Source organism: Musca autumnalis, unplaced genomic scaffold (genome assembly GCF_047663935.1).
Source record: "Musca autumnalis isolate F117 unplaced genomic scaffold, ASM4766393v1 scaffold_1, whole genome shotgun sequence".
NCBI lineage: Eukaryota > Metazoa > Arthropoda > Insecta > Diptera > Muscidae > Musca > Musca autumnalis.
Window position 1 is genome coordinate 281555120 of NW_027411644.1, and position 17232 is coordinate 281572351.

The 17232-nt window shown below is 42.8% G+C and overlaps 1 protein-coding gene across 16 annotated transcripts in view; it reads left to right on the forward strand.

Moving 5' to 3' along the window:
* Window positions 1-17232, forward strand: part of LOC141389607 (uncharacterized) — a 58912-nt gene that overhangs the window by 29744 nt on the left and 11936 nt on the right. For 12 of the 16 annotated variants that reach the window (XR_012409122.1, XM_073961390.1, XM_073961378.1 and 9 more), the window contains 7 exons: window positions 1627-2045; window positions 4830-4955; window positions 5014-5133; window positions 5195-5586; window positions 5648-5848; window positions 5912-15224; window positions 15297-15407. Coding sequence is in view for 12 of the 16 variants with exons in the window: in XM_073961390.1 (XP_073817491.1) it covers window positions 1627-2045; window positions 4830-4955; window positions 5014-5133; window positions 5195-5586; window positions 5648-5848; window positions 5912-15224; window positions 15297-15407 (10682 nt within the window). In the remaining 4 variants the exon portion in view is untranslated. The remainder of the gene's footprint in view (window positions 1-1626; window positions 2046-4829; window positions 4956-5013; window positions 5134-5194; window positions 5587-5647; window positions 5849-5911; window positions 15225-15296; window positions 15408-17232) is intronic. The other 4 variants (XR_012409123.1, XM_073961379.1, XR_012409124.1 and 1 more) reach the window with 3 other exon arrangements.

Below are 17232 nucleotides of genomic sequence, written 5' to 3' on the forward strand. Positions count from 1 at the left end.
CGACATTTAGCACTACAACCTGTTTTGCAATTGCAAAAAATAGTACAGAGAAGTTTTTCTGGAGCAGGTGGAAGTAACGTTTTAATAGGTTCTAGACTATTATCTACTAGTTTCCACCCCCGGTCTTCTGGGTTTAATTCATTCCCAAGCCATGTTTGAACCTGGTAGTATACTCTATATAAGTGTTGAGTAACAGATGCGGATGTTGAAGGTAGAGTTGATATCTGAACTTGTTTTTTGTTTCTCGTATTTTTTACAAACGTTAAGTACCGGTATTTGGCAATTGAAACAATTGTCTTTGTAGCTCTGTAAACTTCAAGAAGAAAGCGAATTCCTTCCGTACGTATTGTTTCTGGTGTGGAATCTGTATCAGTAAATATGTACTTAAATTTTCTATATCTCAAGAACCGTAGATACCAGGTCAATGGTTCAAAGAACATTTTCATAGAAAATTTTGTAGTCTACAAATCTTTTTTTCGCATCGAGACGAAAAAACCTGTAGTTTCTAAGATATGACCAAAAAAACCAAAAAAATTCACATAATTTGACCTTTGACCCCGAATAACTTTTTTTGCACACATGGGATCGATGGGGACTTTTAGGACGTTGCTTCTAATGACCAACCCTTGAATTTTTGCTATTTTCCCCTTATACGCATGTCTATTTTGACCGGACTATACAATGGAAAATATTGTCGGTGCTTCCGCAGTGGTCTTTTTATAAACAACAGTCTTTATAGATTGATAGGGAGATCTCGGCTGCGTGTCATATTGTTTTTCTGTTCCACTTTAGTTTTGTATTGTGCACCCAAACTGTATCTTTGTAGTGTCGGCGTATTCTACATAAGATTAACACTACGATTGTGTTTATTAGCATTTTATTTATTGTATTATTACTATGCGATTCGAGTTTTAGTAGCTGAGTCGAGATAAAACTTTCCCTTAGTTATTCCCAGGCAGTCCTGGGCTGTTTGCCGCTAGAATTACCATTGACTTCAATTGTCAAGACACCTGTTATATGTGGGAGGATGGATCACTTTGATCGCTGGATGTCCACGAAACGTAACTTGTGGGCAGATTTATCACATTCGACGATTTTTTAGGCCCTAGTTTATCTTTTCCCTCAAAATGTGCATACTCTGGAGCGATGTTTTCAATTTACAAAACTCTACTTGTCCATACAACAGTGTTATATTAGATTTGTTTACACAATATATATGATACTTTACACAACACAAACCAATAAAACCAACAACAAATACTTTTTTCAGTAAAAGTTTACAATAACTAATAATGATGTAATATAGTAGAAAAATAAAACGTGTTAAACTAGTGCAAGCGGAAGTTGGTGTTAGAGAAATAAATAATGACATAAAATATTTGTAATTATCCTACTATACACAGATAACAAGAGGTGTGCAACAGCAGACATAAACTGTTTTTTGCAAAACGCCTGCTAGGGGTAATACACCTTTGTGTTGAAACTAATTGCACCAACTAAAAATCAACAACAATTAGTTTGCCAATTAATGAAATTTTTATTTTTTACCATTCTTTTTTGTGTGTGTTTTTCATTTATATATCCATCATAATTATCTAAACATCATCATCATCATCCTCACCATAGACGATGTTCATCCAAAGATGCGTTTCAGTCTCACACCACCTCCACCGAAAGCGTTACACTCATCGACCATAACAACGACGGCAACGTCACAACTCAACAAATGGAATAGTAGGAACGGTAGTAGTGCGGCAATAAATAATTACAACAATAACAACTACAACAACGACAAGAGGAATAGTAGCAGCCAAAGCAACGGCAGTTATACTAGTAGCAACAACGGAAGCATCAACAGCAACAACTGTGATAAGTACAACAACAAGAAGAAAATGCAACGTCAGGAAGATACAACCAACTCGAATAAAGTCAATGTCAGTCAAACGGAAGATGATGAGTCCACCTCCGATTACAAACAATGGCTGCATGCAATGAAATTGGTGGCTCGGCTACCGGGTGGCATACCACCGGAATTTCGTAGAAAGGTAAGTTGTTGATGATGATTGAATTGATTGATTGAGTGATTTAGTTAGTTGCGTACACCACTGGGTGCATTGCAAATGTCATTGAGATAAATGTTGATTTTTAGGAGCAAACACAGATTCCTCAAAGCGCGGATTTTAAGACTCACCAAAGAGCCCACAAAACGTGGATTTTTTTAACAATTTTTAAGACTCACCAAAGAGCCCACAAAACGTGGATTTTTTTTAACAATTTTTAAGACTCACCAAAGAGCCCACCAAACGTGGATTTTTAAACAATTTTTAGAACTCACCAAAGAAACCACAAAACGTGGAATTTTCAACAATTTTAAGGAGTCACCAAAGAGCCCACAAAGCATGGATTTTTCAACAATTTTTAAAAATCACCAAAGAGCCCACAAAACGTGGATTTTTAAACAAATTAAGACTCACCAAAGAGACCTCAAAACGTGGAGTTTTAAACAATTTTTAAAACTCACTAAAGAGATCAAAGAACGTGGATTTTTAAACAATTTTTAAGACTCACCAAAGAGCCCACAAAACGCGGATTTTTAAACAGTTTCTAAGACTCACCAAAGAGCCCACAAAACGTGGATTTTTAAACAATTTTTAAGACTCACCAAAACGCCCACAAAACGTGGATTTTTAAACAATTTTTAAGACTCACCAAAGAGCTACAAAACGTGGATTTTTAAACAATTTTTAAGACTCACAAAACGTGGATTTTTAAACAATTTTTAAGACTCACAAAACGTGGATTTTAAAAAATTTTTAAGACTCACCAAAGATCCCACAAAACGTGGATTTTTAAACAATTTTTAAGACTCAACAAAGAGCTCACAAAACGTGGATTTTTAAACAATTTTGAAGACTCACCAAAGAGACCACAAAACGTGGATTTTTAAACAATTTTTATCACTCACCAAAGAGCACTCACAAACGTGGATTTTTAAACAATTTTTATGACTCACCAAAGAGCACTCACAAACGTGGATTTTTAAACAATTTTGAAGACTCACCAAAGAGCCCACAAAACGTGGATTTTTAAACTCACCAAAGAGCCCACAAAACGTGGATTTTTAAACAATTTTTAAGACTCACCAAAGAGCCCACAAAACGTGGATTTTAAACAATTTTTAAGACTCACCAAAGATCCCACAAAACGTGGATTTTTAAACAATTTTTAAGACTCAACAAAGAGCTCACAAAACGTGGATTTTTAAACAATTTTGAAGACTCACCAAAGAGACCACAAAACGTGGATTTTTAAACAATTTTTATCACTCACCAAAGAGCACTCACAAACGTGGATTTTTTAACAATTTTTATGACTCACCAAAGAGCACTCACAAACGTGGATTTTTAAACAATTTTGAAGACACACCAAAGAGCCCACAAAACGTGGATTTTTAAACTCACCAAAGAGCCCACAAAACGTGGATTTTTAAACAATTTTTAAGACTCACCAAAGAGCCCACAAAACGTGGATTTTTAAACAATTTTTAAGACTCACCAAAGAGACCACAAAACGTAGATTTTTAAACAATTTTTATGACTCACCAAAGAGCACTCACAAACGTGGATTTTTAAACAATTTTTATGACTCACCAAAGAGCCCACAAAACGTGGATTTTTAAACAATTTTTAAGACTCACCAAAGAGCCCACAAAACGTGGATTTTTAAACAATTTTTAAGACTCACCAAAGAGACCACAAAACGTGGACTTTTAAACAATTTTTCAGACTCACCAAAGAGCCCACAAAACGTGGATTTTTAAACAATTTTTAAGACTCACCAAAGAGCCCACAAAACGTGGATTTTTAAAAAATTTTTAAAACTCACCAAAAGCCCAAAGAACGTGGATTTTTAAACTATTTTTTAGACTCACCAAAGAGCCCACCAAACGTGAATTTTTAAACAATTTTTAGGACTCACCAAAGAGCCCACAAAACGTGGATTTTTAAACAATTTTTAAGACTCACCAAAGAGCCCACAAAACGTGGATTTTTAAACAATTTTTAAGACTCACCAAAGAGCCCACAAAACGTGGATTTTTAAACAATTTTTAAGACTCGCCAAAGAGCCAACAAAACGTGGATTTTTAAACAATTTTTAAGACTCACCAAAGAGCCAAAAAACGTGGATTTTTAAAAAATTTTTAAGACTCACCGAAGAGCCAAAAAAAACGTGGATTTTTAAAAAAAATTAGGAGTCACCGAAGAGCCCACCAAACGTGGATTTTTAAAAAAATTAGGAGTCACCAAAGTGCCCTCAAAACGTGGATTTTTTAACAATTTTTGGAAGCCACCAAAGAGCCCACAAAACGTGGATTATTAAACAATTTTTAGAAACCACCAAAGAGTCCACAAAACAAGGATTTTTAAAAAAATTTTAGGAGTCACCAAAGAGCTCACAAAACGTGGATTTTTAAACAGTTTTTTGAAGTCACAAAACAGCCCTCAAAACGTGGATTTTTAAACAATTTTAGGAGCCCCCAAAGAGCCCACAATACTTAGATTTTTAATACATTTTTAGGAGCCACCAAAGAGCCCACGAAACGTGGATTTTTAAACAATTTTTAAAAGAAACTCAAGAGGCCTCAGCGCTTCGATTTTTAAAAAAAATTTAGAAGCCACCAAAGGGCCCACAAAACGTTGCCTCAGAGCGTAGATTTTTAAACAATTTTTAGAAGCCACCAAAGAGCCCGCAAAACGTGGATTTCTAATCAATTTTACGGGCAATATCTGTGGGATTGTAAATAATTTTCTTTTTATTTTTTTTTTCAGCTCTGGCTTTCTCTAGCCGATAAATATTTAAAATCCAAAAATGTAGACTGGTCCAAGGAGGAGGAGAAATGTTTTTGTGAAAAATGGCGTGAAGATGATGAGGAGTTGGGCATACAAATTGTCAAGGTACCAGCCACTGTCTTTTTAATGTAAAAAATGTATTTAAACTTCTCTCTTTATTTAGGATCTGCACCGCACCGGTTCTACTTTGTGTACAGGACCGGCTGGTGACATCAATCAAGCCAAATTGAAACGTATACTACTCGGCTATGCCCGTTACAATCCTGAAGTGGGTTATTGCCAGGTAAGTTTCTTTGCCTTAAACCTTTTCCAGGAACACTTATAATGATATTTTCATATTTTAGGGTTTCAATATGCTGGGTGCCCTGATACTGCAAGTCATGGACAAGGATGAAACGGAATCCATGAAAGTTATGATCTATTTAGTTGAGGGTATCTTACCTCCTGGTTATTTTTGTGGTTCCATGGGTGGTTTACAGGCTGACATGGCTGTGTTTCGTGAGCTAATGCAAACGAAGCTGCCTCGTTTGGCCAGGCATCTGCAAAAGTTACAAGGCCCCGTGGAAAATGCCTATGAACCCCCCTTGACCAATGTCTTTACCATGCAGTGGTTTCTTACCATGTTCTGCACCTGTTTGCCCATGTCATGTGTTTTGAGGGTTTGGGACTTGGTCCTCATTGAGGGCAGTGATGTGCTGCTGCGTACCGCCTTGGCCCTGTGGAGTTTGTTGGAGGAGTAAATATGACTTTAAAGATGAAACTTTCAGAATTTTAAATGTGTTTTTTTCTCCCATTAGTCGAGTCCTGAGTACCCGCAGTGCTGATGACTTCTATGGTAAAATGGGTTCATTTTCAAGTGAGTTGTTGAACGGCCATTTGATCGATTCCAATGGCCTGATTGAAAAGGTGGTCCAGTTGGGCCCCATTCAAGATATCCAAAAGCTAAGAGACAAACATTTGTACAGCGTTTCACCATTGAAGAACAAGCAGGGTTTGAAGTGAGTAGCCTTGGAGTTGGGAGCAACGGATCAAGTTAAAATATTGTATTTTTTTCCTTTCAGCCTATACTACGATGATGAAGAACCCGATATGGATGAAGATTCCCGCTTGGCTGTTGCCACGGTGTGGGGTATACCCTGGGGTCGCCGTGGTTCCCAGGGCCACACCACTGCCAAACAGACAGCCGAAAGCAAAGATCGAATTGCCCTTGATATTTCCTTACTGAAAAAGCAATATGACCGTTTGCGGGAACGTCAGAAGCAGGCCCACATTATCCTCACCACTGCCTGTTCAACTGCCCGCCAAAGCACCGTGAATAGTGCAGCCACCATACCTGTGAATCAATTGTTGTCTGGCCGCCCAGCCATTGTTACAAATAAAGGGCGACGCACGGGACCTCCACCGGGTGCTATACCACCTGCCAGAAAACCCTCTTTGCCGGCTGTTTTGCAAGACAACAAACCCATAAATCGCCAGCTAAGGCGTGGTGAAACTTTGCAGTGGCGCGACACCGCCATGGATCCAAAACGTCGGCGTGATAGTTTGACATGGAAGGAGATACGGGCCGAGAGGGCTGCAATGCTTAGCTCGGGCAGCATTGATGGCTTGAAATCGCAAAAGATACGCACAAAACGTTTGGGTAAAAGTGATTCCTCATCCTACAGTGAGGAGAGTGAGGATGAGGATAAGGCTGCCGCCTCCAGCTCAGATACCAGCCTGTGTGATGATGACAATCCTCCCTCGAAGAGTGCTCGAAAATATACATCCAAAGCGGCCTTGATAAAGCAACGTAAATTGGCCGCCGAACCCGTGGGGGATAAGGGAGATCGCCAAAGGCCCAAATCCTGGGCTCCCTCGAATAGTGAAATACCCTTTGTGCTTATGACCACAGATTCTCCCAGCCACAGTACCGATGAGGAGGCGGCGGCCAAGAAAGCCAGCCTACCAGAATCCTATCTGGAACTTTCCAAGAAACTGGATGAGGAGGAAGAAGGGGAGGGAGAAGAAGAGGCCGAGAATAGCGCCACCGAAAGTGATCAGCTACAAATGGGAAAACTCAATGGTGCCCCCTATTCCCCCTTGGCAAATGAAGCGGACTTGGCGGATGCTGCTGCCACAAAACCCCAAGCTTTGTTCATTGAAACGGATATCCTGGCCCCCAGTTCCGCAGATTTAAGGCACCTAACACCACCCATTACTGATGTGGTGGATATTTTGGCAATATCAAAGGTTTTGGTAGCCCCTGCAGTCTCTAAAGCGGAATACAATGAGCCCATGAACTCCTTGGGCAGCAACGATGATGATGATGGCGAGAAACCCAAGGTCAGTGATGAGGGAGTGACCAATCAGTATTTCGAAAGGGTCAACAGCAGTGAAAGGCCCACAAAACTGGAGCTTATGTATTCCCTCAACGAAGAGGATTCCATAAGGGATGCCTATAAGGATAGGGAAAGCAAGCAGGTGATTAGTGATACCGTACCGAAGGCAATAGAAGATGTGGGACAAACACGACGCATGGATCTTTTGGTAGACTATTCCGAGAAATCTTCAGCTGCCTGTATTGCAGAGGCCAAAACGGAATTTTCCACATCGCTACAAAAAAGTGAGCACACTCAGGAAGTAACAATAAAACCTCCTCCGGCATATGTCAGTTCAGCGGCTGCCAAACGTAGAGATCCCAGAAGACTTACTCTAACCCGTTCAACAACAATGGAAATCGAAGAACGTTATCAGGCTTTGGAGAAACGTATGAGCATGGAGGTGACCTCCAAATATCCTGCATTTGAACACAAAACCAAAGAACAGGAAGAAGAAGAAGAGCGGGAAGATAACCGCAAGGCATTGGAAAGATATCGGGCCCAGGGAATGAATGGTAGAATACATCACGATGAGACCAAGTCAATTACGCGGGTGGAGGGAGAAGGTATACAGAGAGAACATTTCCACATAAGCTCATATCCCCTGTACTCCATGGAGCAACCTACAGAAGCCATCAAACATGGTGGTTACTCGCATGAAAACGGAAAGGAAGAAGCATCACAACATCAAAAATCCCGTTATCACCACATTCATAAACTAGATCACCCCAGCAGTGATTCCGAGGACAACCGATATTATCATTCTCAAAGAATTCCTGGTGAGAGAAAGGCAGAGGTTCTGCAACCCAGTGAAACGTACAAATATCGCCGCCCATACCCCAAAGAAGAAGGAGAAGATTATGGTCGTTCACGCTACTCCATATCATCTGGGGAACTGCTTAAAGATCCACCAGCTTCGCGCTCATATCACAGTAATCGCATTTCTCTGGATGAAGAACAGCTCTCTTCATTTACTGAAGATTCCAACAAATATCGAACTCATCATGACAGACTCTCCAGGCAGAGCCATTACAAGAATCACTCAAAATCATTTGACAAAACCATGCCTTTGGTGGCACCACCTACCAAGAAGCCTGAGGCTCTCGCTGCTAATGATATTGTACAACGAAAACCTGTAATACCCTCAACTGCCGATTTAGAAGAACGTTTTGAAAATATGATACGGGATCGTAGTAAACAAATGGCCGAAGTTAGCGATTCAGAAAAGGGTCGTAGTTCACGAAAATCACCACCAGCAGCTAGCAGAGAAAATCCACAACGTGATTCAACTAGAAATAGCGATAAGCCTGCACAATCAAGCAATAAACAAGATGTGGGATCTCGGGGAGATCTCAGAACCCAGGGTAAACAAACGGATCGAGGAAGTGAGGGGCAAGATGACGACGGCGGCGGCGAGGAAGATCTTGAGGAGCAAGAATATGAAGAGGAAGAAGAAAACCTGGATGGAAGATCCAGCATTGCCTCAAGTAGTGTTGCCAAGACCTCGGGCAAGCAGAGGAAAAAAGAACCCCCTGATACTGAAAATGAGCAAAGTGAAAGGGATTCCAGAGAAATACTGTCCGAAGAAGAGGAAGATAGATCTATTACCGTGTCGGGTCATGATTCTCCAGTGGAAGATTCAGCCGATGATTTAGAAGCGGAAGAAGAGGGGGAGGAGGAGGCAGTGGAGGAGGAAGAAATGGAAGAAGAAGCCGAAGAGGAAGAAGAACCACCACAAGACTCTCGTTCAAGAAGACAATCAGATCTAAAACAAGTCATATCTCGCAGACCCTCGGATCAAGCGGCTGCCGCCACCACCACAACTTCACGGCGCCAGTCTCAATTGTCAGTCTACTCCCGTCGCCAATCTCAAATGAGTAGCGATGACAGGGAACTTGATGCCCAATCTGAACGCCGTTCTTCCAAGGCTTCTCGCAAATCTCCGCCCTCAACAGAGGAGTTGGAGAAACGTTTTGAGGCTTTGGAAAAGCAGATGAGCATAACTCGCTCTGAGGCCAGTGAAGATCTTTTAGAGGAATCCCATTCCCGGCCAAGGCATGTGGACTATGATGATCGCCAAAGTCCAGATGGCTATTCGGAATTGGATCAGCAGCAGCAGCAACAACAACAGCAGCGACAACAAATCCTGGATGATGAAAGTGAAACAGCCGGTGATGATGATATGGCGGATGAAGATTTGGATCGTGCCAATCGCATCAAGGCCAATGTCATTGAGGCCATGAAGGCATCTGGCTCTGCATTGGCCTCAGATGATGATGAGGTTGATGAATCTGCAAGGCATCAACGAATGGCACACAATGTCCGAGAGGCAATGAGAAAATCCAGAGGAGATCATCACACAGCTGATGATGATGCTGAAGATTCAGCTCAGGAAGAAGAACGCAAACGCCGCGCAGATAAACTTAAACTTGATGTTTTGGGGGCCATGAAGCCACCCCCATCCACTCTAACTTCTCCTGTGGAGGGTAGCATGGCATCCAATGTCATGAAGGCAATGAAATCTTCAAAAACAAAGGAGGGGTCCAGTAAAATGGCTGCCAATGTTATGGATGCCATGAAAACGGCCGGCAAGCAGCAGCGTTCCGACAAAATCAAGGCAGGAGTTTTATCTGCCATGAAATCTTCGGGGGATATGGAATCTCCTCACCAAGACGATGCAGAGAAAGAAGAAGAACCTGAGCAGTCTTCCAGCAGCAAAATGGCCAGCAATGTTATGGCAGCCATGAAATCCACCAGCCGCTCAGATAAAATCAAGGCGGGAATTATTGCCTCCATGAAATCGGCCACAACTCCCGACGAACCGGCACAAACTCCCACAGAAGAAATGGGCCGCAAACAAAGTAGGTCGGACAAGATTAAGGCAGGAATTATTGCCTCCATGAAATCCGGTAGCACACCCGATGAGCCGGAAGCCGGAACTCCAACTGAGGATCCTTCTAAGAAACTAAGTAGATCGGAAAAAATCAAGGCGGGAATTATTGCCTCCATGAAGTCAGCCACTACCCCCGAAGAGACACCAATCCAAACACCCACAGAAGACGTGGCCAGGAGGCAGAGTAGGTCAGATAGAATCAAGTCGGGAATTATTGCCTCCATGAAGTCGGCCACAACCCCCGAAGAACCGGCACAAACACCCACAGAAGAATTGGGCAGGCGGTTAAGTAGATCGGACAAAATCCGAGCAGGAATAATTGCCTCAATGAAATCCTCCGCCACCACCCCAGATGAGCCGCCAGCAGAAACTCCCACAGAGGATACGGCTAAAAAACAAAGCCGTTCAGATAAAATCCGTGCAGGAATTATTGCCTCCATGAAGTCGGCCACAACACCCGAGGAACCGGCACAAACTCCCACAGAAGAAATGGCCAGGAAACAAAGTAGGTCGGAAAAAATTAAGTCAGGTATTATTGCCTCCATGAAGTCGGCCACAACACCCGAAGAGCCGGCCCAGACACCCACAGAAGAAATTGGTCGCAAACAAAGCAGGTCAGATAAAATAAAGGCAGGCATAATAGCTTCAATGAAATCTGGCAATACCCAGGAGGAGGAACCAGCAGAAGCCGAAACACCCACAGAGGACACCAACAAGAAACTCAGATCTGCTAAAATCAAAGCAGGTATCATAGCTTCCATGAAATCCGCAACCACACCTGATGAGCCTGAGGCCGAAACTACCACAGAGGACTCGACCAAGAAACTAAGTCGTTCCGATAAAATAAGGGCGGGAATTATAGCTTCAATGAAATCTGGTAACACTCCAGATGAACCTGAGGCACCAACTCCCACAGATGAAGAAGCGAGTAAAAAACTCAACAGATCGGATAGAATAAAAGCTGGTATCATTGCCTCCATGAAATCTGCCACCACCCCTGATGAGCCAGAAGTCGCAACACCCACAGAGGAGTCGGACAAAAAACAAAGCAGATCAGATAAAATTAAGGCAGGAATTATTGCCTCCATGAAATCCGCCACAACACCCGAAGAACCCACGCCCTCAACCTCAGCGCCAAGTAGAGCCCAACCGAAATCTCTTGCAAGCCAACCATCTGAAGACGGGGAAAAACGTAAACGTTCAAATAAAATTAAAGCCGATGTTATTTCAGCCATGAAATCTTCCGGGGATCAGCCGCAAAGTGATGGAAAAATGGCCACAAATGTGGTGGCTGCCATGAAGACATCAGCTCAGCATTCCCAGGAAAAGGTGAAGAAAAGCAATAAACTAAAGGCCGATGTTATTGAAGCCATGAAGCCGGCCAGTGAAGAGGCACAAAAGCAGCGTTCCCATAAAATGGCCAGCAATGTTATGGAGACCATGAAGTCCTCGGTTAAACGTAAGGAGGAGCCAACCAAAAGTCGCCACTCACCAAAAGAGGAGGAGGAATCAGCCGCCGCCAAACAAAGGCGGTCACAAAAACTAAAGGCCGATGTGGTGGAGGCCATGAAAAGCTCTTCACAGACACCAGAGGAACGTTCCAGTAAAATGGCCACAAATGTCATGGAAACTATGAAGTCTCACAGTGCCAGGCGTTCGGCTGCGGAAACAAAACACAAAACCGAAACGAAAAAAGTTTCCCCCAAAACCTCGGAAGCTGGATCAACCCCCGGCAGTCGTCGTTCCTCAGAACCTCCAACCACTGAAGACTTGGAAAAACGTTATGAGGTGCTAAAACGGCGCATGAGTTCACGCAAAGACTCTCTGACACAGGAGTCCCAGGTAAAACCAAAAACCTCGCCACCCTCAACTGATTCGCTGGAGAGGCGTTTTGAAAAATTGCAAAGCGATAAAACCATTAAGGCCGCCGACACCATCAAAGCACCAAAGAAATCGCCAAGCCCCAAGGCCATACCGACCCCTCCAACTCCACCCAAAGACTGGTCCGAGACGGAGCAATCAAGTCCCAGTCAAGAACCCAGTACACGTTCAGCTCTCATTGAAGAACTCCAGGCGAAAATGGGTCCCACACCCAATGGCGAAAACATCAAACCCAGCTCCATAAATCCCAATCGCAAAACGCCAGCTCTGCTGCGCAAATCCAAAACCGATGAAACTTCGGAAACACATGCAAACGCCAATAGTCCATCGGGAAAACGCAACGAACCGTCGTTACGCCGTAAAATGGTTCGTCGTTTTTCCGATCTACCCTCAAGAGCCGATCTTGAGAATCGTTTACAATTCTTGGAAGAGCAATTGAATAGAAGCCTATTGAAGCAACGTCGAGCAAGTGATTCCGAAGTGGCATCGACCAGTCGCCAACACCAACAACGTTATCAACAACCCATTAAGCCGTTCATGACCACCAGTACCAATCAACGGCAACATGTGGGTAAATTGGAGTCGCGGGTCTTGGAATTGGAACGACAATTGGGGGCAAGTGCAAAATTCAAAACAACAACGGGACAAGACCACAACAAAACATCACTCGACGAGAACTCCGCTGAACTGAGTTCTTCACAAATGGACTTGGAGATAAGGGCCGATTCGGTCAACGTAACGGGCAAGGAATTGGTACGTTACAACAACTATGGTGAGCTGCTGGAACAAGACTTCCAAAGTCCCATTAACATTAGCATAAATATTCATATGACTCTGAGCAAGGAAGAGTTGGGCAAGGCGGCCACCCAGTCTCTTACGCGGGCCGAGGAGTTGAGTAGGCGTCTGTTGATTTTGGAAGAGCAATTGAAGAACTCGCAAAGAATAATTGCCTCTGTTTCAACGCCCATTGATAAGCCGTTGCAAATGACCAGGGAATTGGGTGCTCCCTCTACAACAAGCGAGCCAGAGGAAGTCCAGGAGGCGAAAAAAGAAACCCAACCAAAGGATGAGGGAGAGGATGAAATTGTCATTAAAGATGAAATAAGTGAGGAATTTGTCAATGAAATGACCCAAGAATTTGAAAAGGCCAGAGAAACCTCCAAAAAGGTTGAAGTGGAGGAAGAAGTTGTGGCTGTAAAAGAATCGGAAGTAGTTAAAGTAGAAGAACAAGTGGAAGTGGAAAAGGAAGGCAAGAAAATCTTAGAAGCAGCCAAGGAGCTTGTGGCAGAAGAGGTAAACAGTAAACCTGAAGTTCCCACTCAAATAGAAGAGCCAGCAACTAAAACGGAGCTTCCACCTGAAGAACCCTTAGAGAAGCCAATTGAAAAGAAATCCGATAGGGCCGCCAAGGAGGATGATTTCGATCGGCGTTTACAAATTTTGGAGGAACACATAAAGCATTCCAAGCCCATTAAGGCACCAGATACAGATACACCCAAATTAGAGGCTAACAAGTCACAAAAGGAAGTGGAACCTAAGGAAACAAAAACAGAGGAGAGTAAAAAAGAAAAGGAAAAAGAAGAAGAAGAAGAAATGAAAATTGAAAAGAAAAGTGCAAAGGCTGTTGTAAGTGAACCCCAAGAACTTCCCAAAGAGAGCAAAGCCGAGATACCCATCAAAGAAGACAAACCAGAAATCAAAGATCCCAAGGAGGACCTACCCAAACCCACAGATGAAACTACTAAAGCACAAATCTCGGAAAAATCAATAGCCAATATCCACGGTACCCAAATGGTGCCGGTCGAGGTGAACAAGAAAACCCTGGTACTGCTGCTGGACAATGAACCCAAAGCAGTTAAGGTGCGACGCCTGACTCGTGCCAATACCGAAGAATTGGAAGATTTATTCCAAGCCCTTGAAAAGCAACTACTCGAGAGGGGTCAAATAAAACCCGAAGATTTAGCTGGCAAGCTCACCGATGCCAAATCTGCCCAACAAATGTCTGATCTCAGCAAGGAAATAATGGAGCTGACTAAAACTGCCAAAGAGGAGTCCGCCGCAACCTCAGAGTTTTCGCCCAAAAAGAAATCCACCAAACCGCCCGAGGAAGATTTTGATTGGGGCAAAGATCCCATAAAACATCATTTGAAAAAGAAAACTGTTTACCTACCCTCCACAAGGGAATTGGAATCTCGCTTTCGTTCCCTGGAGCGACAAATCAAAATGCTTGAAGATGTGGAAAAAATCGATGTGGAGCAGAGACTCACGGAAATCGAAAGGAAAATCAAACTGCAATACTCCCTGTCACATGAGAAGGACTTGAATCGTTTCTTGGATCTGTGTGAAGGCAAGGGTTTGGATGAAATACCTCCTGTGGGTAGTGGAGAGACACCTGGGTCGGAGCGTTGCTCTTCCTCGCAAAGTCAACATCAACAGCATGTCTGCGGTTCCACTCATGCCAAGAAACACCAATCTCCTGTACGCTTTGCCGAACCTGAATGCTGTGATCATCATTGCCATTGTAATGCGGCAGCTAAGAAAAAAGAACACCAATCCCCTGTCCGGTGTGTGGAAAGTCCACATCACTCCAGCAGCTCGACTGCTAAACCCACAACCGAAGATCTGGAATATCGTTTTCGTGCCTTGGATTTAAATCGCAAATCAAGGCCACGTAACAAAGCTGAACCCAAACGTGAGCCAATACATCCCCTGGAAATGTTACTCGATCCCAGTCCCGATGACATACCAACAACTGGTGAATTAGAACATCGCATGCGTATGCTGGAGGAGGGTCGCACCCCCTCCCCGGCTGCCTGTAAATCACGTTCTAAATCACCCGGCGGCAAGGACCCTACAGCCGCCCCACACCAGGTAAATGATGAACCCAACAGCCCAAGCGGTCTACCAACTGCCCAACAGTTGGAAGCCCGTTTAGAGGCATTGGAAAGGGAACAACGATTCGATTTTAAAATGCAGAAAAACTATAAAGAATTCAATCAAAAATTAAAGGACATCATATCACCATCGCTGTCGTTTGAAGAATTTCGCGCTACTCGTTCATCATCGGCAGAATCGGCTAAACGTAATCTGAGCAGTCATCGTTCACCATCGCCCAAAGTTGCAGTAACTCATTGTACCGGAGATGCTGCAACTTGTCCGAACAGCAACACCAACAAAACAATACGATTTCATGATGATGAGCAGCAGCAGCAGAGGACACGAAGTCAGGACAGTGAATCCATGGTTAGCACCAATAGTAGTGATGTGATTCAAATATTAGAAGAAAATTCTAATATTTTACAACGTATTTTAAAGAAAACCTTTACAGATACGCATGGCGCAACGTCAACACTATCATCGGTGCCACCGCATTTAGCCAGTTCGGTGCAAGAAGGCCTTGGTGTCATGGGAATTCGTTTAATGAGGGTAAGTGAAACGGAGGGTAGCTATATACATACATATGTATTTAGATAGAGAAAAAATATACATTATCGAATGTTTTTTTTAATTAATTCTCTTTCGAATTGAGCTATTTTGACCGAAGCCCCACACATTCAACCACTATGCTACGTTTCACGGGTGGTTAGACCGATCATCAGGCATATTGAATGGTGTTTTTAATGGGTGGACGAAGACTAAGCTTGGAAACTAGCATTTCTATCACAAATTATTCGAAATTTGTATATTCGAATTATTTTATTTTTTTATTTTAATGTTAGTCATTTAATTCCAAACTTTTGCTATAGTCCGACTTGGCTGGTAACCCTATTTTTCAATGCTTTATTACAAATACTAAGGCAGCTTTTTCCACCTTTATTTTATTAGTCCTTGCATGGAGTGGGCAATGCTTTGCCATTGTCCTGATATGTTATCGGGATGAGGAGTGCTTTGATTAAGCAATTTGGCTAGACGAGTGGAATATGCTGTGGCTATCTGTTGTGATTGCAGCTTACCGATGTCCAACTTCCGTGTTGTGTCTGTTCGGACTTTGTTTGCTACGTTTAATCTGGTACGTACCTTTGCTCCAACAAGGTAGTGACCCGAGTCTATGTTTGCACCTCGGAACGATCGTACATCCAAGACGCTTGATGCATGTCTTCCATCTATCACAACCCTATTTTTCAATGCTTTATTACAAATACTAAGGCAGCTTTTTCCACCTTTATTTTATTAGTCCTTCTGTATCAGAAGATTTTGATCATCAATATTTGTCATCGGAATCTTTGACAAGTTGATGGTGGCTTAGAACGCTAAGACGCCTGCAACCGTGTCACTTGGTTGTTGGAGTCCCAGGTTCGAATCCCAGCCTGGCTCATGCTGAAATCGTGTTTTTGTTTTGGCTTATTATTAAGGCGAAGGTAATTTTTTAGAGCGATATTTGAATTAATTCTCCTTCGAGTTGAGCTATTTTGACCTAAGAGGTTTATCATCGCTCAATCTTATTATATGGGATAGCCAACGCAATCGTTGCATCTCGATACGTTTAACTATATTGATGTCGTTGTATAGCAGATACAGCTCGTGGTTCATACGACGTCGATATTCACCGTCAACGCAAATCGGTCCGTAGATCTTTCGAAGAATTTTTCTCTCAAACACGCCAAGCACTGCCTTATCTGCTTGCGCAAGTACCCAGGCTACGCAACCATACATCAGCACGGGTAGTATCAGTGTTTTGTAAAGCGTTATTTTTGTTTGACGAGTTGTGGCATTGTTTTTAAAGTGCTTACTTAAGCCAAAGTGGCATCTGTTGGCCAATACAATTCTTCTTTTATTTCACAATTGATGTCGTTTGTTGTGTTTACGGCGGTGCCGAGGTATACGAAGTCTTTTACTACCTCAAAATTATAGGAACCAACTTCAACAGTTGGTCCGATCTCTATGGACGCATTGCGCGTCGACACCATCAGCTTGGTCTTCTCGCCGTTTACCGCCAGACCCACTTTAGCAGATTCTCCTTTGACCTTCGTAAAGGTATCGGTTACTTCTTTTACTTATCTTCCCACGATGTCTATATTATCAGCATTAGCAAGTAACATGTGGCTATTGGCGTAGATTGTACCACTTCTTTTGACGTTTGCCTCTCGTATAACCTTTTCTAGCAGGATGTTGAAAAGATTACACGAAAGGCTGTCTCCTTGTCTGAAACCTCTTTTGGTACAAAACTCTTCGGAGAGATTCTTTCCTATTTTAACTGACAATCTTGTGTCAGTTAGAGTCGTTTTACAAAGCCGAATGAGCTTTGCGGGGA